The 27,484-nt window shown below is 32.7% G+C and overlaps 1 protein-coding gene across 4 annotated transcripts in view; it reads left to right on the forward strand.

Moving 5' to 3' along the window:
• LOC127728594 (pseudouridylate synthase TRUB2, mitochondrial-like) overlaps nucleotides 1-26,210 on the forward strand; it is a 59,112-nt gene extending 32,902 nt beyond the window's left edge. For all 4 annotated transcript variants that reach the window (XM_052236134.1, XM_052236132.1, XM_052236133.1 and 1 more), the window contains exons 2-9: nucleotides 1,963-2,097; nucleotides 5,510-5,707; nucleotides 13,826-13,906; nucleotides 15,414-15,478; nucleotides 17,831-17,912; nucleotides 20,574-20,646; nucleotides 22,555-22,694; nucleotides 23,343-26,210. In XM_052236134.1, the coding sequence (XP_052092094.1) occupies nucleotides 1,977-2,097; nucleotides 5,510-5,707; nucleotides 13,826-13,906; nucleotides 15,414-15,478; nucleotides 17,831-17,912; nucleotides 20,574-20,646; nucleotides 22,555-22,694; nucleotides 23,343-23,701 (1,119 nt within the window). In that variant the 5' untranslated portion in view covers nucleotides 1,963-1,976 and the 3' untranslated portion in view covers nucleotides 23,702-26,210. The remainder of the gene's footprint in view (nucleotides 1-1,962; nucleotides 2,098-5,509; nucleotides 5,708-13,825; nucleotides 13,907-15,413; nucleotides 15,479-17,830; nucleotides 17,913-20,573; nucleotides 20,647-22,554; nucleotides 22,695-23,342) is intronic.
• Nucleotides 26,211-27,484: the final 1,274 nt, after the last annotated feature.

The raw sequence follows: 27,484 nt of genomic DNA on the forward strand, positions 1-27,484 counted from the left end.
CCATTGGTGATTGCCAAATAAATTGATCACCAGATGTAACATGGATCTTAATTAAAAATTTAATACCAAACAGAAAACAATAAACTTGCGGAAAAGATGGTATATCGCAAATATAAGGTGCAAAAATTTGTACACCATATCCGGATTTCGACAATTACTGTCTCTTCAGTGATGTTAGGGATCGAAATATTTTTCAAGCAACAAGTGCTTATATTATAAATCTGTCTCCTTGGAATTATATTGAGACATGATAGAGATTAGACATGTAATAGAATAGTCATTGCTTAAATAAAGAAAATTCATGTGTATACATTATTCTGTAAGTATTCTTATGATGAGACTTTAAGATTACTGTTAGGAGTCATGTACAAAATGTATGTATCTGTTCTTTTCATGTTCTTAAGCAGCAATATTCAACCAATAACTGTAGCTACCTTGGCTTTCTTCCTGTAACAGAGAGCATATTTTGACCCTGCTTTACACATTATGCACCATCTCTCACATGTATTGCCTTGTTCAAGTTAGTGGTCAGCCTGTTGGTAGCTGCACTATGCAGATTTTTATAACCCACCTAGAGCAGGGTATATAGTGATGCACATGTTGGAATATATCTGATCAATAAATTCAGCAATATCTAGCATTCATAGCCATTTTGTCTTAAGTTTAAATAAAGTGACAGTCATTTCATGTCAGAACAATACCTTAACCTGGAACATGTATATGTGCTGAAAAATTCAACATACCTTAGGTAGCAAGACACAGTTACGAAAAAAACTTTAAATTGACACTAATAATTTCTTACCACCGTCTTTACCTTGCTTTCTAACACATAAGGCTTACTGTAAGTGTCATGTATGTGCATTTTTATGTATGGAAACAGCATCTTCCATAGATTTGATTTCCAATAGTTAAAATGGTGAAATATCCCTTTTTGGTGTTACCATGGCAACAATCTGCATTTATTTGATACAAAATATTGCAAAAAGGGGAGTGAAAATGTCACAAAAGTCACCAAAATTAGGTCCAAAGTAGAATTTTAATCCATTTGAGTGATACCTTTTCTGAAACAATTTACATTTATCTATCATGAGGTCAAATAAAAATCATATGCAATTCACCTCATTTTTCCCAAAAAATTGAACTGAAAAGTTCGAGTGTAAAATATTTGTTGGAAAACACTACAATAATTTAAGGACCTGTAGGATAGGAAAATAGGGACTGTCAACCAAAATATGGCCTTTAAAACAAGCAAAAAGCAATCTGTGTTTATATTAACCAATTTTGAAGGATATAGTATTCTTCAGCTATCTAAAAATAAATTTTTATTGCACATTAACTTTCATTTTTGAAAAATTCATCGAGGCCAAAATGCAAAACCAAACTTCTGAGTGTATATTGTGCCTTAATTGCATTTAGGAGGGCACTGGTTCCCAAAAGTACATAAGTACGAAACATGTACTTCTGATTGTCAAAACAGGCAAATTAAGTCCTTCTAGTTCAATTTTACACAACTTTTGTATCATTCAGAATAAAAATTCAACAAGGGTTCAAAAGTGATCCTAGGTCCTTAAGTTTTTATTTCATACTAAAATGACCGAAATATTTTACATATTTGAAAGTAACAGCAATGTGTAGAAACTTTTTTGTATGATTATATACTTCTTTCATATATATTTTCTTCCAGACCAGTCCTGAATTACCTGTATACCTATAGAATGGAGGCATGTCATAACACACACAATGCTGTGGTAGATACTTTGATTGTAAATATTTTAGTTGATACATTTAGTTCACAGAAAGAATAATTTCCATGTGATCTGTAAAAGATGATTTATCATTTACCGGTATTCATTCTATGCAATGAAATGAAACAGAACATCATCAAAAATTGTGTAAGCTACAACAGGTATTAAAAAGAACAATAATGACATTATATTTAAATGTACAATTTTTTGTTTGTAGAAAAATAATATACAATGAGGTTTAAATGGGCCCCACAGGCAGCAAGATTGTTGAATGGAGTGTTTTGTGTATACAAACCAGAAGGAATGTCAGAGAAAGTGCTAAGACAGAAAATACAAGCAAATTTAGCTAAAGGTAATTTTGGCTTTTCTTCAATGAAGGGATGATGAATTAGAAAGTAGCACTTTATGTTATTTCAGTGCAATAAAATACAAACTGTTCAACCAATGCTTTTCAAATTTTAATATGTTGTGACTGATGACAAAATGAAGGTCAAGTTCAATATTGACGATTTCCACTTTTACAGGGCAGGAGTTACGGTTTTTGATAGATTGAAAATGGCACTTTTTATTGTTTCCATGCAATTACATGTACTTATGAACCATTCTATCTAGCACAGAATCTTGTTGCATGGTATCAATTTATTTTTGGCAAGAATGCAAGGTTAGCTACAAGCTCCAAGGATGCTCTTCTTCCATTGAATATGATATGGAAAGAAAAATTAATAATATCTAAGGATAAAATGTCATTGCCAGAAATCTCAGTATTTATTTTAGCAATAGAAAAGCAGAGTAAACATACTACCAGAATGAAGTTTTAAATCTATTAGAAATCTATTTTAGCGTTTAAGATACATTTGTAAATGATTTTTTTGTCGATCCTGCGACTTTTGTCACCGAAAGCTCGACATAGGGATAGTGATCTGGCAGTGGAGGCGGCGGCGTTAGCCAACTTCTTAAAAGCTTTATATTTCAGAAGGTAGAAGACCTGATGTTTCATACTTTGTATATAGATGCCTTATGATATGTAGTTTCCGTCTGTCATATGTCCATTGTCCTTGACCTCATTTTCATGGTTCAGTGACTACTTGAAAAAAAGATCATATTTTTTGTTATGTTAATTTCTCTCTTATTATGAGTAATAGGATAACTATATTTGGTATGTGCCTACTTTGCAAGGTCTTGACCTCGACCTAATTTAATGGATCAGTGAACAAGGTTAAGTTTTCGTGGTCAAGTCCATATCTCGGATACTATAAGCAATAGGTCTACTATATTTGGTGTATGTAATGATTGTAAGGTGTACATGTCCAACTGACAGGTGTCATCTGACCTTGACCTCATTTTCATGGTTCATTGCTCAATGTTAAGTTTTTGTGTTTGGGTCTGTTTTTCTTATACTGTATGCAATAGGTCAACTATATTTGGTGTATGGAAATATTTTATGATGTACATGTCAGTCTGGCAGGTTTAACTTGACCTTGACCTCATTTTCACGGTTCATTGTTCAATGTTAAATTTTTGTGTTTTGGTCTGTTTTTCTTATACTGTATGCAATAGGTCAACTATATTTGGTGTATGGAAATATTTTACGATGTACATGTCAGTCTGGCAGGTTTTATTTGATCTTGACGTCATTTTCACGGTTCATTGCTCAATGTTAAGTTTTTTGTGTTTTGGTTTGTTTTTCTAATACTGTTTGCAATCGGTCAACTATATTTGGTGTATGGAAATATTTTACGATGTACATGTCAGTCTGCCAGGTTTTATTTGACCTTGACTTCATTTTCATGGTTCAATGCTCAGTGTTAAGTTTTTGTGTTTTGGTCTGTTTTTCTTAAACGTTAGACAATAGGTCATCTATATTTGGTGTATGGAATGATTGTAAGGTGTATATGTCTGTCTGGCAGGTATCATTTGACCTTTACCTCATTTTCATGGTTCATTTTTCAATGTTCAGTTTTCCTGGTTAACTTTGTTTCTTAGATACTATAAACAATAGGTCAACTATATTTGATGCATGGAATGATTTTAAGGTGTACATGTCTGTCTGGATGGGTTCATCTGAACTTGAACTCATTTTCATGGTTCATTGGTCAATATAAAATTTCCATGGTTTGGTCTGTTTTTTTTTATACTATAAGCAATAGGTCATCTATATTCAGTGTATGGAATGATTGTATGAAAGGTGTACATGTATTTCCAGCTTGGTTAATCTGACCTTGACCTCATTTTCTTGGATCATAAATATTAATGTGATACTTGTAGTAAAACTTTATATTATGACTTTCAACATAAAATCAATGGTCAGTATAGGAGGCGAGACATTTCAGCATATGCACTCTTGTTATTAGTTGTTATTGGCTTTCAACTAGCTTTCAGTAACTTAGAGTACTCTCAGATCTGTACTTTGTGTCTTAAGTGTTTTTGTTAGTGTTTTTGTGCTTTGTATCGATCTGATGAGTTAAGCCTTTTTCAACTGATTTTTATAGTTTGTTTTGATGTTGTGCTGTTACACTACTGTCCAAGGTTAAGGGGATGGTTTGCTGCCAGCAAACATGTTTAACCCTGCCACATCATGTATGTGCCTGTCCCAAGTCAGGAGCCTGTCATTCAGTGGTTGTCGTTTCTTGCTGTATACCATATTTGTTTTTTCGTTTATTGTTTTGTACATAAATCAGGCAGTTAGTTTTCTCCTTTGAATTGTTTTACATTTTTCACATTGGGGCCTTTTATAGCTGACTATACAGTACTGGTTTCGCTTCTAAGTTTTATATCAATGAGCTTGTTTTTACTGTAGATGTAAAACCCTTTCATCTCAGTACTGTATAAAAGGCTGCCAATAACAACTTGAACTTGTGCCAATCACCCTCCTGGTTTGACAGCAGCCTTTTTTTACAACTCATTTTCAAATAAATGTTAAAGGAATGTTAAATAAAGGGCTGCTGCTTACAAGCTATTAACTCAAGGGTTCTTCAATAAAAAGATGAAGTCATCTCTTCAAAAGTTTCAGTGATGCCATCATGATTTAAATGGCAGTTATGGAATATCACAAACTGCAAATCTGAATATTTTGGTGGTTTTTACAAGTGTGAAATTTTGCCTTGTCAAATTGTGGTGTTTATATACTATTATGATTTAGTATGATATTAATAAATGAAAATCAATTAGTTGTCAGTGACTAGATCAGACACCTATATATAGCTAGTGTTATGGTTATAAGAAGAAAGAATTGATCTGAAAAGATTAAATCCAATCATATTTCATTGCAATATTTAGATGATAGTATATTATTTTAAGTTTACATTTTATTGACTAAATAGTTGTCTTAGTAATATTTACCTGGTGAATACGTAATAGTGTTAATAAATAAAAACTGTTCTTATTTTAGACATCACTTCCACTCACTGGATTTTGGCTTGTTGTGAGATATGAACGGGTGCAACCAGTGGAGAAGGAACTACTTATCTTTTTACAACACCGGTGTTCACCAATGGTTTTGGATAGGGTTCATAGATCTCTTCACTTTTCTGTTTAGTGTTTTTGGACTGTTGTATGTACATTTGTATTTTAGTCATTTTTCTTGTGTCCATTGTGTTGTCTATCTTCTTTGGACTAATTGTTTGTTTTCCCTCTAACACTAGTATTTTTGCATACATTTTTTTGCAGTATCTGAGGAACTTTTGAATGACTGTAGAAATAGAGAAATTGCTTAAATTGTTTAATACAAATGATACCGTGATAACAGCAAATATTTATCATTTCAGATTTAAATGCACTTCCATGTTATAAATATGAGAGGGTGAAGAAGAAATATACAGAGAATCAAACCAAAGTATATCCAGATGATTTAAATGAAAGCTTTCAGTTACAGCCGGCCACAGAGGAAGGTCACAGTTCATATTTTACTCCAACAGTGACCACACTTCCATCAGTCTGTGAAGATATCAGTGAACATAGGCTTGGTAAGATCATAAACCAGGACTTATATGGGTAGGGACATATGTACAGTTTTTTAATACGACCGCAAAAAAATTTTGCGGTCTTATATTGGTATGACGTTGAAGTCGTCGTCGTTGTCGTCCGAAGACACATTGGTTTTCGCCCTCTAACTTTAGTTTAAGTGTATGGATCTCTCTGACATTTTACCACAAGGTTCCATATCACAAAGGGAATGCTGGGATTGATTTTGGGGGTAATTGCCTCAAAATTTTAGGAATTAGGGGCCAAAAAAGGGGCAAAAAACAAGCATTTTTCTAGTTTCATGACAATAACTTGTGTGTAAGTGTATGGATCTTTCTGAAATTGTACTACAAGGTTCCATATCACAAAGGGAAAGCTGGATTTGAGTTTTGGGGTAATTGCCCAAAACGTTAAGAAATAAGGGGCAAAAAAGGGGCCAAAATTAAGCATTTTTCTAGTTTCCAGACAATAACTTGTGTTCAAGTGTATGGATCTCTCTGAAATTGTACTGCAAGGTACCATACCACAAAGGGAAGGCTGGGATTGATTTTGTGGGTGATTGCCTCAAAATTTTAGGAATTAGGGGCCAAAAAAGGGGCAAAAAACAAGCATTTTTCTAGTTTCAGGACAGTAACTTGTGTGTAAGTGTATGGATCTTTATGAAATTGTACGACAAGGTTCCATATCAGAAAGGGAAAGCTTGGTTTGAGTTTGGGAGTAATTGCCCTAAATGTTTAGGAATTTGGGGCCAAAAAGGGGCCTAAAAACAAGCATTTTTCTAGTTTCCAGACAATAACTTGTGTTCAAGTGTATGGATCTCCCTGAAATTGTACTGCAAGGTACCATACCACAAAGGGGAGGCTGGGATTGAGTTTTGGGGTGATGAATCATAAGGGGGTTCAAAAAATTTGGGGGAGGGATTTTTTTTTTCTTTTTTTTTCTTTAAAATTTTCCATTTTAAATTGGTTATTTCTGATTTATATATAAAAGCAAATAATAATGATATGGTTTGAATAGGTAAATTAAAAAATTTTAAGTTCTTAGACCACATTCATTCTGTGTCAGAAACCTATGCTGTATCAAATATTTAATCACAATCCAAATTCAGTGCTGTATCAAGCTTGAATGTTGTGTCCATACTTGCCCCAACTGTTCAGGGTTTGACCTCTGCGGTCGTATCAAGCTGTGCCCAGCGGAGCATTTTATTCAAAACTGTTACTTGTAAACGAATTTTAGTCTGAAAAAGTCATGTTGATTTTAACATCATCTGAACAGTCTGAACAATAGATTATTACCGGAAGTCATGTACAGTCTCTCAGTCAATTTTCAGATTTATCAACTGCAGTCAATTCAGTACGGTTTAGTAGCTTTTCAGACAATTCAGTATGTTGTTGATCTGTACAGGTAAGTAGCAACTACTGAAAAGTCTCAACATGGATGGAACCGATCTTAATTGACTGGAACCAAATTGTTATGCCCCAGCTGCTAGGTGAAGGGAACATTAAGTGTTACCCGTGACCGTCTGTCTTTCCATCATTCTGTCCACCTCATTTTCTTTTTCCGCACTCTAGCTTAAATTTACTTCATCCAAATTTTATGCAACTCATACACAATGCTAAGAACCAAAAATCGCAGACAGAGTTTGAATTTGTGCAGTGAGTAACTTACAGTTCTAGAGGTATGCCCTTTATAATTTGGAAAATTGCTAATTTTTCGGTTCCGCACTCTAACTTAAGGTAGTCTCATGCAAATTTTATGAAACTCATACTCAATGCTAAGAACCAAAACTTGCAGACAGAGTTTAAATTTGGGCAGTGAGTCACTTATCATTCCAGAGTTATGCCCCTTTATAAAAAAATACCTAAGACTGGTCTCAAAATGTATTTTAACGTATTATAAGCAAGCTTGAGCAGGGCATTTGTGTCCTCCAACACATTCTTCTTTTATTATTTATGTGCTTGTCCTGTAGTTCAGTGGTTGTCATTGGTTCATGTCTGTCATGCTTCTTTTTCATAAGTTGTTTAGTTATAAATTAGACCGTTAGTTTTCTCATTTGAATTGTTTCACATATTTCATGGGTGGACCTTTTAGGCCTAAAATAAAATTTCATTTGTTTGGCATTGCCGCCCGACCCACTGAAAAACTTGCCGCCCAAAAATTTTTATTTGCGTTGCAGAAATTTATTTTTTTTTATTTGAAAAAAAAAAAATTGAAATTGTGCCGGAATTTGATCGTATCCGTTCCAAATCACGATCTTAAAAGCGATTGCCTTACACTGTATTGGGAGCAAACATTTTTATACGACCGCAAAAAATTTTTTGTGGTCGTATATTGGTATGACGTTGGCGTCGTCGTCGTCCGGCGTCGTCGTCGTCGTCGTCCGGCGTCGTCTGGCGTCGTCCGAAGACACATTGGTTTTCGCACTCTAACTTTAGTTTAAGTGAATGGATCTTTATGAAATTTTACCACAAGGTTCAATACCACAAAAGGAAGGTTGGGGGTTATGGTAATAACAGTAAAGGAATTAGGGGCCAAAAAGGGGCCAAAAATAAGCATTTTTGTAACTTCCAGACATAACTTGTGTGTTAGTGTATGGATCTCTCTGACATTGTACCACAAGGTTCCATATCACTAAAGGAATGCTAGGATTGATTTTGGGGGTAATTGCCTCCAAATTTTAGGAATTAGGGGCCAAAAAAGGGGCAAAAAACAAGCATTTTTCTAGTTTCATGACAATAACTTGTGTGTAAGTGTATGGATCTTTCTGAAATTGTACTACAAGGTTCCATATCACAAAGGGAAAGCTGGGTTTGAGTTTGGGGGTAATTGCTCTAAACCTTTAGGAATTTGGGGCCAAAAAGGGGCCAAAAAACACATTTTTTTCTAGTTTCCAGACAATAACTTGTGTTCAAGTGTATGGCTCTCTCTGAAATTGTACTGCAAGGTACCATACCACAAAGGGAAGGCTGGGATTGAGTTTGGGGGTGATGAATCATAATGGGGGTTCAAAAAATTTTGGGGGGGGATTTATTTTTTTTTCCTTTTTTTTCTTTTTTTCCTTTTTTGTTTCTTTTAAAATTTTCCATTTTAAGTTGGTTATTTCTGATTTATATTTAAAATCAAATAATAATGATATGGTAGGAGATACACACCAAACAGGATGTGTAAATTATTATATAATAAGTATTGTGCAATAGGAAGAAATTTTCAATTGCACAGTATTGCACAATAGCAAGAAATCTTCAATTGCACAGTATTGCGCAATAGCAAGAAATCTTCAATTGCACAGTATTGCGCAATAGCAAGAAATATCCAATAGCACAATATTGCGCAATAGCAAGAAATTGTCAATTGTACAGTATTGCGCAATAGCAAGAAATATTTAATAGCACAGGATTGTGCAAAAGAAGATACTTCCTATAAATTGCTTATTTCTTGACCAATTTCAATGGGGTTTTATTCTTGATTTCATGGGGTTCTTTAATATGCTGAATCTAACCGTGTATTTAGTTTTTGGATTTTGGGCCTGGTTTTTAAATTGGTCCACATTGAGGTCCAAAGGGTCCAAAATTAAACTTTGTTTGATTTCATCAAAAATTGAATTATTGGGGTTCTTTGATATGCCGAATCTAACTGTGTATTTAGATTCTTAAATTTTGGTTCCGTTTTCAAATTGGTCTACATTAAGGTCCAAAGGGTCCAAAATTAAACTTAGTTTGATTTTAACAAAAATTGAATTCTTAGGGTTCTTTGATATGCTGAATCTAAACATGTATTTAGATTTTTGATTATGGGCCCAGTTTTCAAGTTGGTCCAAATCGGGGTCCAAAATTAAACTTTGTTTGATTTCAACAAAAATTGAATATATGGGGTTCTTTGATATGCTGAATCAAACCATGTATTTAGATTTTTGATTTTTGGGCCCCGTTATCAACTTTGTCCACATTGAGGTCAAAAGGGTCCAAAATTAAACTTTGTTTGATTTCATCAAAAATTGAATTATTGGGGTTCTTTGATATGCCGAATCTAACCGTGTATTTAGATTCTTAATTTTTGGTTCCGTTTTCAAATTGGTCTACATTAAGGTCCAAAGGGTCCAAAATTAAACTTAGTTTGATTTTAACAAAAATTGAATTCTTAGGGTTCTTTGATATGCTGAATCTAAACATGTATTTAGATTTTTGATTATGGGCCCAGTTTTCAAGTTGGTCCAAATCGGGGTCCAAAATTAAACTTTGTTTGATTTCAACAAAAATTGAATATATGGGGTTCTTTGATATGCTGAATCTAACCATGTATTTAGATTTTTGATTTTTGGGCCCCGTTATCAACTTTGTCCACATTGAGGTCAAAAGGGTCCAAAATTAAACTTTGTTTGATTTCATCAAAAATTGAATTATTGGGGTTCTTTGATATGCCGAATCTAACCGTGTATTTAGATTCTTAATTTTTGGTTCCGTTTTCAAATTGGTCTACATTAAGGTCCAAAGGGTCCAAAATTAAACTTAGTTTGATTTTAACAAAAATTGAATTCTTAGGGTTCTTTGATATGCTGAATCTAAACATGTATTTAGATTTTTGATTATGGGCCCAGATTTCAAGTTGGTCCAAATCGGGGTCCAAAATTAAACTTTGTTTAATTTCAACAAAAATTGAATATATGGGGTTCTTTGATATGCTGAATCTAACCATGTATTTAGATTTTTGATTTTTGGGCCCCGTTATCAACTTTGTCCACATTGAGGTCAAAAGGGTCCAAAATTAAACTTTGTTTGATTTCATCAAAAATTGAATTATTGGGGTTCTTTGATATGCCGAATCTAACCGTGTATTTAGATTCTTAATTTTTGGTTCCGTTTTCAAATTGGTCTACATTAAGGTCCAAAGGGTCCAAAATTAAACTTAGTTTGATTTTAACAAAAATTGAATTCTTAGGGTTCTTTGATATGCTGAATCTAAACATGTATTTAGATTTTTGATTATGGGCCCAGTTTTCAAGTTGGTCCAAATCGGGGTCCAAAATTAAACTTTGTTTGATTTCAACAAAAATTGAATATATGGGGTTCTTTGATATTCTGAATCTAACCATGTATTTAGATTTTTGATTTTTGGGCCCCGTTATCAACTTTGTCCACATTGAGGTCAAAAGGGTCCAAAATTAAACTTTGTTTGATTTCATCAAAAATTGAATTCTTGGGGTTCTTTGATATGCTGAATCTAACCATGTATTTAGATTTTGGATATTGGACCATAATAGGTGAATGTCCAATTTAAAATTTTTAAGTTCTTAGACCACATTCAATCTGTGTTAGAAACCTATGCTGTGTCAAATATTTAATCACAATCCAAATCCAAAGCTGTATCAAGCTTGAATGTTGTGTCCATACTTCCCCCAACTGTTCAGGGTTCGACCTCTGCGGTCGTATCAAGCTGCGCCCTGCGGAGCATTTTATTACAAATGACATGGAATAGAAAAAGTCTGCCAAAAGTAATGTCAAAGAGGCCGGGCAGGGGGAAGCATCTCCCTATGCTGCAATGGTTAAGGGAGATGGATTTTATCAAAAATCAAATTTTCAGCTATTCTTTGAAAGAAATGTCCTGAGAGACCTTGTAGAGGACTCAAATATTATCTTTTGTAAAGCAGAAACAGTTGATGTCTGCTTGACTTTGTCGCTTCATGAGATAGAAGCTTTTCACAGGGACATCACATTTGTTGAATTTATTAAATTATCATTGACAAATTTTCCCTTGAACCAGAGAACAAAGTATCTACTATAGTCAGAACCACAATGATGCATTCAAGATAATTATGGCTGAAAGCACCATAGCTAAAAGACCAAAATGGTCCCAGATTTACAGGTTTATAGTAGTTTTGTACCAGTAGATGCTAGCCTGGTACAAAACATACATATTTTAAAGACTAGCATCTTGTGTCAATTGAAGTACTTCCCCCTTTTCTTGCCTTTCTTCTTAACATGAATAAGATCATTCTTAAAACATAAAAGATACTGACAGAAACATATTTATAAATGTATCTAGTGTACTAGTGATGAATAAAATCCCCTCCTTTTCCACAATTCTAAGGGCTCATTAATTTATCTGTATTCATGTAATGCATGTCCAGATTTCTGTTCATCAAACAAGCATTACAACCCATAATTTATTTAACTGCAAAACTTGTCTGTCCTGCTGCATATTTCTATTTTGAATTTATCATACGTTTTAAACCTAGCCCTGAAAAACCTTGCACTTGGATAATATTAGTATAAACACCATGTCTATTTGTGCCAACCTTCCAAATTTTTAATATTTTGCATGGCTATCCTAATTTGGTACAGATCCTTTATCCTCAAAACTTATCAGGGGCAGTAGGCGTGTTTGTATGATAGTTTGTCACACCTTACATGTATGTTTAATTACTAGCCTCGGTGTTGGTTTGAGCCCTAGTTGGGCAGTTGCAAAATTAAGGTTTGATTTTCATGTCATATGTGATAAGGTTAGTCAGTTTGCTCCCGCAGGTTGGCACTTTCCTTCAAGTACTACAGTTTAGTACACCAACAAAACTGACTGCCATGAAATTACCCATATGGTGTAGAAAGTGATTATTATAAAACCAAAGCAAACAATCAAAGTTTTAAATCATTGTCTATTTATACAAGGAGCCGTAGTGGTTGAGCCATTTAAAATATGGTAATTTTACCAAACTGTGACCACAACTTCAAGATGTGACATCAGGTCTCTGTTCAATGGGCAGTCCCACAATTAAAGTTCAATTTTCACGTCATTTATTTTATATGGTTAATTTGTCAGTTTCCTGCCTCAGTTCTGTGTTTTTTTCTGGGTACTTTGGTTAACTGTGCCAATAAAACTGACTGTCTTACATGAAATTATCCATATGATGTAGAATGTGACATTGACGGTTGACCCCTTTCAAAGAAACCATCAGCATGTACACACAACAATACTGCAATGCTTTAGACACCATTGATCTAGAGACTTCATGATTTACATGTATAAAGCTTTTAAATATAAAAAAAAAAAATTTCCCTACCTACCTACCCATCTGCTGATAGTGTGGGTCGGCAATGCCAAACATTTTTTTAAGGTGGCTTATAGCAGACTTTTCAGTATGGGTTTTTTCATTGTTGAAGGCCGTACATTGGCCTTTTATTACTTATATCCACTTCATTTGAACTTTTGTGGATAGTTGTCTCATTGGCAATCTTACCACATCTCCTTACTTTTATAATGAGTGTGGATTTAGAATTATATGATTTGAATGTGTGAGGGAGACACAGAATTACCCTTAATTCTAGCTGATGTTGCAGCTGTTTAACTTCTTCTCATATATACTTTATCTTTTGACATTGGTGCATGGACAATGGATGCCCATCCATTTTTTGGGGGGGGGGGGGGGGGGTGTTTAATTTTATAAAAATATTTAATATTTTTTAATTTGTTTTTTCACCTATTTATTTAATGTGTTCTTGCTCTTATTCATATGAAATGGCAATAACAGAAGTTTATAAATTTTGCCCCTTTATTCTTATTTTCTATGGAACCATGGCCCAAACAAATCCTTAAAAAAGGCTTTAAGAAGTCAGAGCAATCTCAGAATAAGAATGATTGTAAGGTCTACATGTCAGTCTGAAAGACTTCATCTAACCTTGGCCTGATTTTCATGGAACATTCAATATCTTAAGTTTATGTTATACCTGTATCAACCCTAGAACAATAAACTTTCAATATAAAATTATATCATAATTAGTAATGAAGGTGAGACTTTTTGTGTACTGTTGTCTTATCAAACCAATTGATCTTTATTCTAATATCAATTTTTTTTCTTCTTTTTAAACTACTTCATGTACATGGCAAATATAAAAGCTAAATTATACCAGAGACATATATACACATGTATATATATATGTCTCTGATTATACCATCCTTAAACATTTTTATAGCCATGCATATGATCAAGAAAAAGAGTAAATAAAATCTAAAGTCTGATAAAATCTTAAATCTGATAAAACCTAAAATCTAAATAATCTTGTAGATTAAAGAATATTATTAAATTCATATTATAATTACCTATTTTACTCATATGATTTTTTATTTTTCAGTTTTAGGTGACAGATATCTTCCTGAGGATTTTAGAATCTCTAATGTGACAGGACTCCATCATAAATCTTCAGGAATTATGAGTAAGTGCACTAGCATATAATTAATGATTGTAGTCGCATAATGTATCTTTTCAGTTCTTGATGATAGCAATCAACATTTTCATTAAAAACATCTCTATTAGTATTAAGGATGTTCCCTACTCTTGTTTTTGACTTTTTGTCAGATATTCGGAATCCTCTAGTTTTATCTATGTTAGTGCCAATAAAAATTTTGCCCGCTAACCCTTTCTTTTCTTTTCATAATTTAATTACATATTGTTTAAAAAGCCATTTTTGAAAATCTTATATAATCCTTGTTATTTTTTCATAGTTTTTGACAGAAAAAAGGTGCCAATGTTAAAAATATGAAAAATCTAGAGACAAACAGTTCCCGCCAAATTTTCAATGGCTTATATCTCGAAAACAAGCACACGGACCCTTCATTTTTTTCTTCTTTTTTGGTTCCTTTATTTATATACTATCAATTTATAACAGTCTTTTAAATAGCTTGTTATTTTGAAACAGAGTAGCGATCATCCTTAATATCAGTTTATACTAGTGTCATGATCTTAAAAAAATATTTTTGTTTGCTATTTTTGCCGTCCCCTTTTTTAACCACACTTTTGAGGGATGTATAAAAAATACACAGCATCAATTTTCAAAGTGTGCTGTATAATGTGACATATATTTTCATTTCATCAGCTAAGTAATTTAGAAGATATTTTTATAAAAGAAACAAGAGATTAGCCTTCAATAGATTAATCTTGCCTTGGAGAAAGTTTTATAAATTCAGAATTAATCCGCATAGAAATTGCTACAGATAGGTGTGATCATAACCTGTACAACACTTAACTTAAGTTTACAACTGCTCTCCAAATTTACCTCAGAAATCTCAGCAGTATACAATTGTGAGGCGTTTGAATTCCATAAGTCATGATAATAAATGAGAAAGTTGTCTTTACCTTTTGCAGACCATGGCAAATAAGACTTGATATGGTTTTGGGATCAATATATACCCGATGAGCATATGAAAAATCTATTACTTGACCTTTAGGACAAGACTTATTTCTCTGCCTTGGCAACTCTCTCTGAATAAGTCATCGGATTTTTAGTAAAATATCACTGATTGCTCAAGATGTATTGCTGGGATTTAATACCACATTTTGTCAATTACTGTAACCACATTGGTTTTGATGTTTTCCATTGCCAAACATTGACTTTTCTATATTTTGTTTTGAAGAACTCTATATATCTTTCTTGTGTCTTTGGATTTCTGTCTCATAAATGTATACCCAACATCTCCTTTTATTCATCGTTAACACAATAAGATCAATTCAATATAAGAATACTGAGATGTAGTATTATTGCAACACCAAGGAACAAAAGGATGTAAACAACTACAGGTCACAAGTCTTCAACAATGAGCAAAACCTATACCATATAGTAAGCTATAAAAGGGCCTGTAACAAAGTTTTCGCCCACACATTACATTCAACAGAAATAATCTTAATGCATTGTATATTTGTTATAATTATTTAATAATTTTCAGTATGTGGAATAGGCTCAGCTACTAGAAACAAAGTTCCATTACTCAAATCAGCTCAGTTTCTCAGAGTAAGTTTCCTTAGTTATATCAAAATTACCTGGTATTACAAAATTTTATCATATGAGTTGTTTTTATGTAAAGATGACAGTAGATAGATACAGGTTCGTTTGAGCATCTAGTTTGGTTCATACTAAAATTTCTGTTTTGTCAAACATATGTGAGGGGGGGCAGGACCTTTTTCGGGATGTGGGGATCAGCCATTTTTTAATTCGGGATATCGTGACGCTTAGTCAAATTTAAGGTTTAAGGACAGCACAAACATCTTTGATCATCTTTACATACTTGGATTCCGGTCAAGGTCATGTGCATCGTATTCATTCTTATTCATTTATTTTTTACAATATCACATTTCTAAGTTCAGTGATCTTCAGTGAACCATGCAATTGGGGTCAAAACCTTAATTTAGCATACAAGTTAGAAAAATAATATCATAAGGAACATGTGTACGATGCTTCAAATTGATGTGACTTCTACATCATCATAAACTACCTTGACCAAAAACTTTAACCTGATCCGGGACGGATGGTCGGACGCACAGACCAGAAAATATAATGCCAGTCTACTATTGTTGGTGGGCATACAAACTATGTATCAATAAAACAAACAAACAAAATATTAAATGAGTAAATTCCATTTTGATTAAGAGAGTCGGAAACTTATTTGATTCTTATCTTGACTAATTCCAGAATTTATCGCCAAAAAAATGATACCCCGAGGACAACATGTATCAGTCCAACAAAAAAAAGATTCAACTGCATGGGTGGCAATAAATTGGATCGATCTGTGTTTCTAGATTATCCTATTGAGATCTATTGAGGCATGCTCGTACACAATAATTTGAAACTGAAGTCAACAGCTCATATAATTAGCTTTATAAACAATAAACCAAAGGAGGTGACATAGTTGTTGTTTTAGCTCCGAACACCAAAATACCGTGGTGGCCAAGTGGTCACGGTAATTCGTCATAACTCGTAATGATAACTATACTCATCACTGACTATACTAGCCTGTCAGCACTGGGGTTGTAAGTTAGAATATGATCACCTTTTTAAAAGCGGATAGTGTTAGACCCTGTTCTGAATTGACAAGGATTTCAGTTTTACTGCCGAAAGACAGCGTAAAACCACAACAAAACCAAACAATCAAAAATCAGAATCCACATAGCACAAAACAAAAACTGGGGGAATTTATAAAATACATTTTTAAACTGTCGGTTACAGCTAACGGTTACAAAATACAAACTTCTTCCATTATGCACATCATGCTACAAAGGCCATCCAGTTTCTCAAAGAGGGTCACCTTGCTAACTTACAGTTTTATAACAATAATTAGATATTCAAAAGACATGTAATCCCATGGAAAAAGTATGATTGACCCGTTTATCTGAGGTTAGAGGCCATGTTTATCATTTCGGGATTATTCTTTTGTTGGATCCAGGATTTCAATGTTTTAAGATCAGGAATTCGGGATTTCGGGATCAGAACCCCTCTTGCCCCCCCCCCCCCCTCATATGTTTTTCTGCAATTTTTAGCAACAATACTTCAGAATGACATTTAAAAAAAACTTAATGTATAAAAATGGAAAACACATTCATCTTAACAGTTTTAACAACTTTTGGGTCTCCATTTAGTTTTCAGTGGTACCACTTTTAGGAAGATATAAAATCACAAAAATATTCTAATATGTTAGATATAAAACACAAAATTGAAATATTCTTTTACTTGCCTTTTTTTAACTTGTGGTTTATATTTTGATTAAGTAGTTAGTAAATAATTTTATTTGTATACCAAATCCTAGATAAGGATATACTTATTTACCTATGTTTGTGCATGTCTTGTCAGTCTGTGCATTGAAATTTTTATTGCATTTTTTCTTAAGAACAACAAAGTTAGTACTTTCTTAAATTTGATAAAAAAAATTGGGCATACTTTAGTGTGATAGGGTTTCTCATACATTGCTTATCAACTTCCTTTTTTGCCAGAAAACCAATTTATGTATTTTGCAAGGATTGAGCATTATGCAAACACTTGAAATAGATCTTTCTGCAAAATTTAAACAATTTATGGGTAGGCCAGTTTTCATCGGTATGTCATTATTTCAGTTATGGCAAAATTATAAATTGGGCTTGAAAATCATTCTAATGAATTAAAATGTTTCAGAACCAAAAATTGAAGGAACAATTGTTAAAGTGATTAAATAAGAAGAATTTGAAGTGATTTGATTTTAACACAGATAAAAGACTTGAAAAGAAAAAGAACTGATATAAATTTTCCTGGTTTCAGTAATCATGGAGAAGAAATCATTGAAGTATATTACATTGTATAATTACATGATTGAGTCAGACAATTTAATTTGTGTAGGTTTACCATGTGAAAGGAAGATTTGGGTATTGTACACACGACTTTTCTCCAGATGGACCACTCATTGAAAGGACAACATTTCGTAAGTATTTGATCTGAGATTTGACCATATTATTTCATGGAAAGTGTGTCCATTTTATATTTTTGATATATCAATTTCATATCATTAATATCACTTTTTCCAAATAAAGTAACATGAAATAATGAGCTTAAAATGGAGAATCATTGAATTTCTTTACACATAAACAGTATTATCAGAGTTTCAAGTTTTCAGTTAGAACAGGGAAATGGAAATTTTATTAATGTCTTTCAAACATTGCAAGCTACTAAAAAAGCTCTAAATGGTATTGTTATTTAAAATTTTTGTAGTCATAATTAAATTTGCCTTGTATTTATTTGCAATCCTGTACTTGAACAGTTATGACAGTAAAGCATCCTATACTCTTACACCTCCCCAGCAAGTGTAAGCGTACTTTTATTCCGGCGTGTGTTTTTTCCGACATACCTATAATCACTGGGGAATATTGTATGTCAACAGTGAAATTGAGATGTACTATTATTTATTTGTTTATTTATATTACATGTTACTTTCTTTAAACAGGTTATATAAACAAACAAATTATATTTTGTATACATGTGTATTTCAAACGATTTCGTTAAACGTTTGTTTGATTCTGATAGGATTGATCTGGTCATTGTTTATCAATACAAAGGTAACCAGATCAATCCTAGCAGAGTCAACCAATTCATATGTATATAATAATCTGAGTTTTTTCACACTTTACTAGCTAATACAGTTCACTTTTTTTTTTTTTTATTTTTGTTAGTGAAATTCATACTGGTAATCATTATTTTTTTTATCCAGGAAATAACTAGAAATTTTTATCCATAGCACATTCCCCCAAAAAGCTGAGCCTCATTTTTGTCGAGCCTGCGACTTTTGTCGCAAAAGCCAGACATAGAGATCCTACATTCCGTAGTCGTCATCGTTGGTGGCGTCCACAAATATTCACTCTGTGGTTAAAGTTTTTGAAATTTTAATAACTTTCTTAAACTATCCTGGATTTCTACCAAACTTGGACAGAAGCTTGTTTATGATCATAAGATAGTATCCAGAAGTAAATTTTGTAAAAAAAAATCCTGTTTATCCGTATTTTACTTATAAATGGACTTAGTTTTTCTGCCAGCTAACATTACATTCACTCTGTGGTTAAAGTTTTTAAAATTTTAATAACTTACTTAAACTATCCTGGATTTGTACTAAACTTGGACAGAAGCTTGTTTATGACCAAAAGCTTGTATCTAGAAGGAAATTTTGTAAAAATTTATTTTCTGTTTTTCCGTATATTACTTATAAATGGACTTAATTTTTCTTCCAGTTAACATTACATACAGTCTGCAGTTAAAGTTTTTTAATCATTTATTAGATTCATAAACCATCCTGGATTTTTACCAAAGTTGGATAGAAGCTTCTTACAATCAAAAGATAGTATCTAGAGGAAAATTTTAAATAATTTTTTCCCCAATTTTGTTGAGCCTGCGACTAACAGCAAAAGTAGGCGAGACACTGGGTTCCGCAGAACCCTTTACAAATTTTTTTGTTATTTCCCCTCAAGAAAACCCTCCTTAGAATGTTTGCTTTATCAGGATTGTTACCTGCATAAAACCACTAGTGTAATCATTCCTGGAGCAAAATCACTAGTGTAATCATTCCTGGTTTAAAAAAAAACACTATTGTAAACATTCCTGGGTTAACAAACACTAGTTAATTTTGTCCATTTATTACATAAATTACCTATGCAAGTTTTAGTTAATTCAAATATCCCCCAAAAACACCAAGCCTCATTTTTAACAGGATTTTTTAAAGAAAAATCGGTTATTGATTTGGGGATGTACAGCGGGCGGGCGGTCAGCTGCCAAACAGTGTTCATTCATTTACATGAAAACGCTTTGATGAAATTTTTTCAAATTTTGATATGTTGTGTCCTTTGACTAAATAAAGGGCAAGTTCTATTTTTGACGACTTTAGCTTTTCTCTCTCTTGAATTTTGGACCCTTTTAGAAACCAGAAGTTATACTTATTTTGTGATTGAGTTATTTCCCTTTGAACAGAAATTAATAAGTTTATGAATAGCTGAGATATATAGATAGTCTATCAATGATTGTATCTGTTCAATTGATTAGTCAGGAGTTGTCAAAAATTTCTTTATAACTATTTTTTTTTAAGTCATGTGTGTTTTGAAGGTCTGACCTAATTAAATTTTGACTTAACTTTTTGGAAAGGATAGTCTTTCAGCCTGAATTTATTTTACATCTTTGTTTTTGTATCAACTAAGACAAATATTGCAGAATGGAAAACAAAGGGAGGCAAATCTGGTGTTGACATATACAGTATTTACATAAAACTTTATATTACAGAAAGTTGGAGGAGTTGGACAGTCCAGTAACTTCTTATCTTGGATGAAATATGTGTTTCCTTTGGCATATGTTCATTGTTCTTGACCTCATTTTTATTATTAAAAGAGTGCATTAAAATATTGTAGTTTTTTGGGGTTTTCTCTGTGATCTTTTCACTAACTTTTAATTGTTTCAGAACCCCACTCACACTTTTAAGGATAGAAAGTTGATGTCTTGTGTATAATCCTTATCCTTTCTAAGAGTATCAAATGAATATCAAATTGCTTATGATTGGAATGTTTTATGTCATATATAGCTAAATATCTAAACAATAATTTTTCTTCAGATCATATAAACAAGGTATTGGTAGATAAAGTATGTGCCTCTATCCAGGCAAATCATCAAAAACAATTATTTGAGTAAGTTTAATTCAAAACTTTTGCCATTTTTTCCAGAAAAATAGAAAATGCAGTAATTGAAATATACCAAGAGGGGCAATAATTAATTATTAGTCAAAGAAAGACAACTCCATGAACAAAAGTGAAAAAGACTTAAATTAGAGGCAACAGTAGTTTACCTTTCTTAAAATCACATTATTTCACCAGAAGATACTAACAAAGGTAAAACACAAAAAATGGGAATGGCAGGAACTCCAAAAAGAAAAAGACTGAGTCATTGACAGGATAAGCATCTCCTGCTATGCATGTATCCACCACCATGACGATTTGTATCAACACTCAGTCAAAATGTCACAATCAGGCAGGGGACATAATCAATTAATTTACAGTTGATGACTAACTAGATTATTTGCAAATTAAAGAATGTTTTTCACCAATTTCATGTTGTTCCAATACAAATGTTCACATCTATTTTGAAATAATTGATTCAGTAATGAGGGTCTGGATGCGGTTTACAAAATAGAGAATAATGTCCAAAAAAAAGAGTAAGAATAGGCAATAATTGGTTGCAAAAGTATAAAAAATAAATGTTGAAAATAAAAGAATTTTCTTCACGGACCACAAGGGAAAAAAAGATTTCAGGAACTCTCATATACCCTTAGAATTTAAAGAATACAGAAATTAAGAACCCCCCCCCCTCCCATCCAAACCCTCAGTTATATTTATTAACACAGCTGTATGCAAAATTGACAAAAAACTGTGACATGACCATTTACTGTAACTCGACTGTAAAATTATTTTCCAACAAATGCCCAGAGCAACTGCCCCTTTATCTGCCCATTTAGCCAAGACTTAAGGGCACTGATACAGTTTCAAGGGAGTTAACTCTCAGCGTGATATTAAGCGTTCGAATTCCTCCAAAACATCACTTTTGTCGGGATGTCATGTGTGTAATTTTCCATAATAATAAAACCGCTTGCACAATATTTAGTATAAACCAAGCTCTAATTTATGTTTCTCACACACGTCAACTTCTATGCCCTTAGATTAGTACATTTGATTTCAACATTTTGGGTATATATACATGGGATAAAAGTCTAATGAAATCATAAGAAGTTAAACAAATATTACTGTTTCTGCTGTTCCTCATCAAAAAAGCTTCTGGGAGGTCTTCAACAATGGAGTCAATAATGAATCGTACAGTGAGCAATTTTAAGAAGACAGACCCCTTTGGTGATGCTCATGTTTTCATTTCCGAAAATAATTTCATTACTTTAAGATAGCTCTTTATAAGCAATGTATATATATATATAACTGAAAACATTGAGGTTACCTAGGGGAGAAGTAATTTTTATGGTTAATCACGATTTATCTTCAAATCCATCTAGGTGACATATATCTTTTAATTTCATTTTGGAAAAAAGCATGACAAAAAGCAGTTAATGTAGAAAAATGAGAACAAAATTACATTATAAGAACCTCTCTATTTCCACAATTTAAGGTAAAAAAAAATATCTCAATTTTAAGCATGGCTTGAATAATCAACTAGTCATTCTTGTATGGATTTATTTTCCCCTTATTTTCACTTATCACACTTTTAAATTGAATCCAATCTTATCAATTTATGACGAAGAATATCAACTTTACTTTTTACAAAAGTGTAAAAATCCCCAATTTTCAGCCTCCATTTTCTCGAAAACAAGCACGATGACCTATGTTTTATTTGGTGATTTTTTTAAAACTTGCCCAGGCCTACAACTTATTTCAAAATTATAACAATGACAAAATAACGTGAAACTGTATCGAATTCCCTTAACAATTGTGTTTGATCAAACATTGACTTGCAATGGATTTAATTAAGAAAAGATACAAAACAATAAAGAAATTTTTTAATTGTTAATATCATGATTTGTAATTTTTGGATTATAGGTATGCAGGTGTTCATCCACAGAGTGACGAGGCATATCAGTTGGCATGTAGAGGTTTAGTTAGACCAGACACTAGTGATACACCACCTATGATCTATGGTGTCAAGTGTATCCATTTTGATCTTCCTGATATCACACTTGGTTTGTAATAGACTTATAGAAATCAGAAACTTTCTTATTTTTATACCTTCACTTTCTTATTTTTATACCTTCGTGGAAGAGTTCAAATTATAAGGGGACTCAACAACTAATTCATGGTGCCTTATACTGGCCTATAGTAATAACTCTCACTGTCTGTCAGCACTTCTATGTAGTACCAAAATACACATTTTGAAAAACTTATTTTTTGTGCTATGATTTCAAGAAAAATTGATATATAGGAGCATCGTGTCCTATTATTTTACTTTTGTAACACAATGACACCTTGTGAACACAGTTGCACTGAGACCAATGGACATGAAGCTTTGATACCTGATAAGATTGTTTATCATCAAGTGTAGTTGACATTACTGTACTGTCATTTTGATTTGACAATTCTTGTGGGAGTAATAGCACTCTCACCTTGTAACCTCTTTCTCACATTTAGACATCTCAATGATTCTGCAAAGACATTTCTTTATAGTGTAGCAATCTTGTATTATATTTCAAATGTATTTTGTCCCCTTTAAATGTAAATAACGTGACACTATGTAGACTTATATAGATTCCTGAAAAAAAGTGCAATATTTAGAAATATATCCAAGGTGAACTTCTCAATAGATTAACTTCATATTTCAATTTTTATTACAGAACTCCATGCCATAAATGAAGAAAGTGTGTACCTCAGCAAGATTATACACGATCTTGGACTACGATTGAAATCTTCAGCTGTGTGTCCACAGGTACGCCGTATAAGGCATGGACATTTCACTGTTGAAAATGCTTTATTACGGAAAGACTGGAAATTAGAAGCTATATTGGATAATATTAAACTTTGTGAGGAGTATACTAAACCTGATAAACTTGTTTCTGAATTCAATATTGAACAGTCCAGTGATGATGTAAAACTATTACCTCAGAATATTTCTGGTGAAATTAGTCAGAAATCTCTCATTGAGAAATGTGCTTTAGAGTGTCAAATACCAGAAAAAATAAACAATTTGCCATAATATGTATTTTTAGATCCTTGTATGATAATTTTGATATTGTTTAATACACAGGCCATTCATCATTTGGGCACACATAGTTTTTTTTATCTCAGGACAAGAAATTTTGTTAACGCTATTAAAAAAACAATTTTTATGCCCCACCTAGGGGCATTATGTTTTTTGGTCTGTGCGTCCATCCGTCTGTCCTGCTTCAGGTTAAAGTTTTTGGTCAAGGTAGTTTTTGATGAAGTTGAAGTCCAATCAACTTGAAACTTAGTACACATGTTCCCCATGATGTGATCTTTCTTATTTTAATGCCAAATTAGAGTTTTGACCCCAATTTCACGGTCCACTGAACATAGAAAATAATAGTATGAGTGGGGCATCATGTACTATGGACACATTCTTGTTCCACTTAATTTCGATGGAATTGAAAGAAAATGGGGGTTTTTTTTCACTTCTCCTCTGAAACAAATTATTGTGTTTTTTTCTTTCAAGAAATTCAAAATTAAACTATTTACCTGGTTTTATAAAAAAAACATGTCCTTCCCCACAAAAGATGAATGGGTGGTGCCTACACAAAGGTGTAAGTCATTTGTTAATTTGATTTAATTCAGATGTTATGGATTAATAATATGGTAGTGTTTAGATAATGTTAATTTGTGAAACTTATTAGGTTTAAATCAGATGGATTTATGATATTGATAGTGGTTAGATGATATAGGTTTGTGAAAACGTTTTGGTTTATACAACTTTGTAGAAACCATAAGTCATGTGAACTGAAACCTTTATTAGTTATAAAAGTATTAGAAAAACTTTGATACCTGATGATGTCATAAGTTTAGAATACCTTTTACTTTGAAACTGTTGCCCGTTTTGGATATAATGATAGATTTTTATTGTGAATTTCCACTTAAAAAATTATTCAGTTGTTCTAAAACAAAGATTGCAATTCAATCAGACAAAGCTAACCTTGAACATGGGACTGTACTTGATTAGGAGTAATGGGACAGAATTGTAACCCTGAAATGGAAAGTAGTGGACAAAGGGTTACGTTATTATATTAAGCAGATCCTGTGACCAAGCTTTACCTTGTGAAAGAAGCGTGAAGACTGGAACAGCATTTCAATCAGATTGCTTTTGATGTCATTGTGTTTAACTTCAAAATGTTTTGCTTCAGTGATCATGTGGCTTTAAATCATACTTACATCTTGAGTTAAGTTCTAAGATACTTAATTATTTTTAATCATGAACATTTGCTGTAAGGATAAATATCTTGTACAGTATAACAGTTTCCAACCAGGATTAACAAGTCAATCTTAAGTGACTTGTTAATTTTTTACATTAGAGAGTAGAATTATACAGCATCGTATCATTTCAATATAAAAAAAAATATTGTGAATGTTTTTCTTGATACTTATCAATATTATGAAAGAACAGAGAATTAGAAATGTTTTTATTTTCAAAGAATATTTGAAAAAAAAACATTTAGACAAATTTCATATATTTACTGGCTAGGTCTTCAAATGAGTCCTCCTTGGTACAACTGATCAGATGATTGACTGTCAGTTTTATATCCATTGTTTCAAATATCATTGCTTACATTACATATGTCCTTGGTATGGAAGTTTTTAATTATTTCATGTTTTAATTTTGTAAATTATTTGGCACTTAATATTAAAAAAATAACAAAATACATATAATAAATCAAGGAGAAAAAAACACAATTCACAGACCAAACCATTGTTTATATACAGTACTGAAATCTGATTCAGAAAAAGAACCATAATTCTTCAACAAGTTAAACAACATTTGTGCAGGTTTCCTCACATGATATCTGTTATCACTGATTCCATTTGAAGAGAAAAAGGGATAGTGATTTCTGCTCTCTATATCATGTGGTTCTTTGTATAATTCAGAATGGCCATCAAACTGATCACTTCTGGAATGTCTTAAATTAGTATCAAATGTGGATCCTTCAGAACCAAGAGTTTGCTCTGGGAACATAAGTCTGCTTCCAAATCGTCTATAGTTTTGTGACGGAATATAATCATTATAGATCAAAATATTATATGTTGTTTGAATATTCTCTGTGGAGTCACTTCCTTTTACATTAAATGATGATTCTAAAAATGAAAAAAAGCATATCAGTTATATACCAACATTTAATATGTGCTCAAAGATCTGATGGTTTTCACATTTTCAGGTGAATTTGGGTTATTTTCAATAAGTTAAAGAAAAATATGAAAAACTTTATTAAGAAGTAGAAGGTTTTAGAAGTAACTATTTAAGTTTTTATCATGTTTGAATGTTCCTTCTAGGTTATATAACTATAGAAAATTATCATTTAGACTAAGCCTAGTGGTTCATATTTAGTATATCTTACCAACTGTATTGAAATCCCTCCCATTCACTACAGAACAGATAATTATCAGAATTATTACAGCAGGTTCTATATTTTCCATTTTATGGCCTTATACTGAAAATAAAATGTTCAATTTGGTTATAACAAAAATAAAAATGAAGATACTATTGTGTTGATAACCCTCACGTAGCAACACTTTTCATCTTATTTTATTGGAAGATTAAACCAAATTCTCACGTATTCGAAATGTTGTGTGCTTGTCATGAGTTGTGGATACCCAGTCGGGTCAAAGACTTCAAAAATGCTGCTCCTCCGCTTGTCACACATCATTTAGGATCAAGAGCAAAGATTGGACACTTACACAGTATATATGTTTACTATAGTTTATTACCTTTATTCCTCCATTGTTTGATTATTGTTGCACTATATTGGGTACTTAAAAGTATTACTTATTGTAAAACATCTTGGAAACTCTTTATACAGTTCTTATCCCCACCCCTAAACAACATTGTTCTGAATTGTCATGACACGGCATTTGCAGTTCAGCATGGATTTGTCCCTAGGGATCAGGTTCCACCCTCTTACGTCGTTGTTAAAAGGAATATTTCAGATCCTTCACCCCTAAACCATACATATCATGAACTGTCATGAGAAGACATTTCCAGTGCACCGTAGCTTTTGTTCCTGTGATTCATGTCCTCCCCCCTCTCATATCATAAACTGTTTAGATACAACTTTTCAAATATGCACCCTAAATCATATATGTTATATACATTTGTATATTGTAAATATATGTCTGGTTTTAAAGGATGTCTCAGGTTCTAAAATTTTCATGACAAGAACTTTCAAATATTCAAATTTGTATTATTTTCTGAATATCAAATAATGAATAATCAGAGACATACTATATATGTCTCTGGAATAACGAATAACCAGAGACATGTATATATAATTTGTTTATTTATCTCTGGAATAACGAACTGGTCGTGAACTTCACATCCATCTCTCATTTCGTTTCTCCAGAAACACATCATCGTCGTAAATTATCAGTGGCGGATCCAGAAATTTTCTGAAGTGGGGGCCCACTGACTGCTTAAGAGGGGGCCCACTCCATTCATGCTTCAGTGATTCCCTATATAATCAACCAAATTTTTCCCAAAAAGGGGGGCCTGGGCCCCCCTAAATCCGCCTCTTATTATGTGGAGGCCTACTTTTGCGGGCCGACCAAAAAAAAAATTAAGAGAGAAGAATCAAAAACAAAATAATATTATTTGACAGTTCTTGTCTCCGACACCTGACATCGTAGAACATCTGTTGTACCCGTCGAGACTTCTTAATGTGAAATCGAAACCCTAATCACGAATTATATTCAGTATGCTTGCAAAATACTGTCTGCATTCGTTACAACAATCCACAAAAGTCCATCGCATGACATTTGC

Source organism: Mytilus californianus, unplaced genomic scaffold (genome assembly GCF_021869535.1).
Source record: "Mytilus californianus isolate M0D057914Y unplaced genomic scaffold, xbMytCali1.0.p SCAF_2, whole genome shotgun sequence".
Lineage (NCBI taxonomy): Eukaryota > Metazoa > Mollusca > Bivalvia > Mytilida > Mytilidae > Mytilus > Mytilus californianus.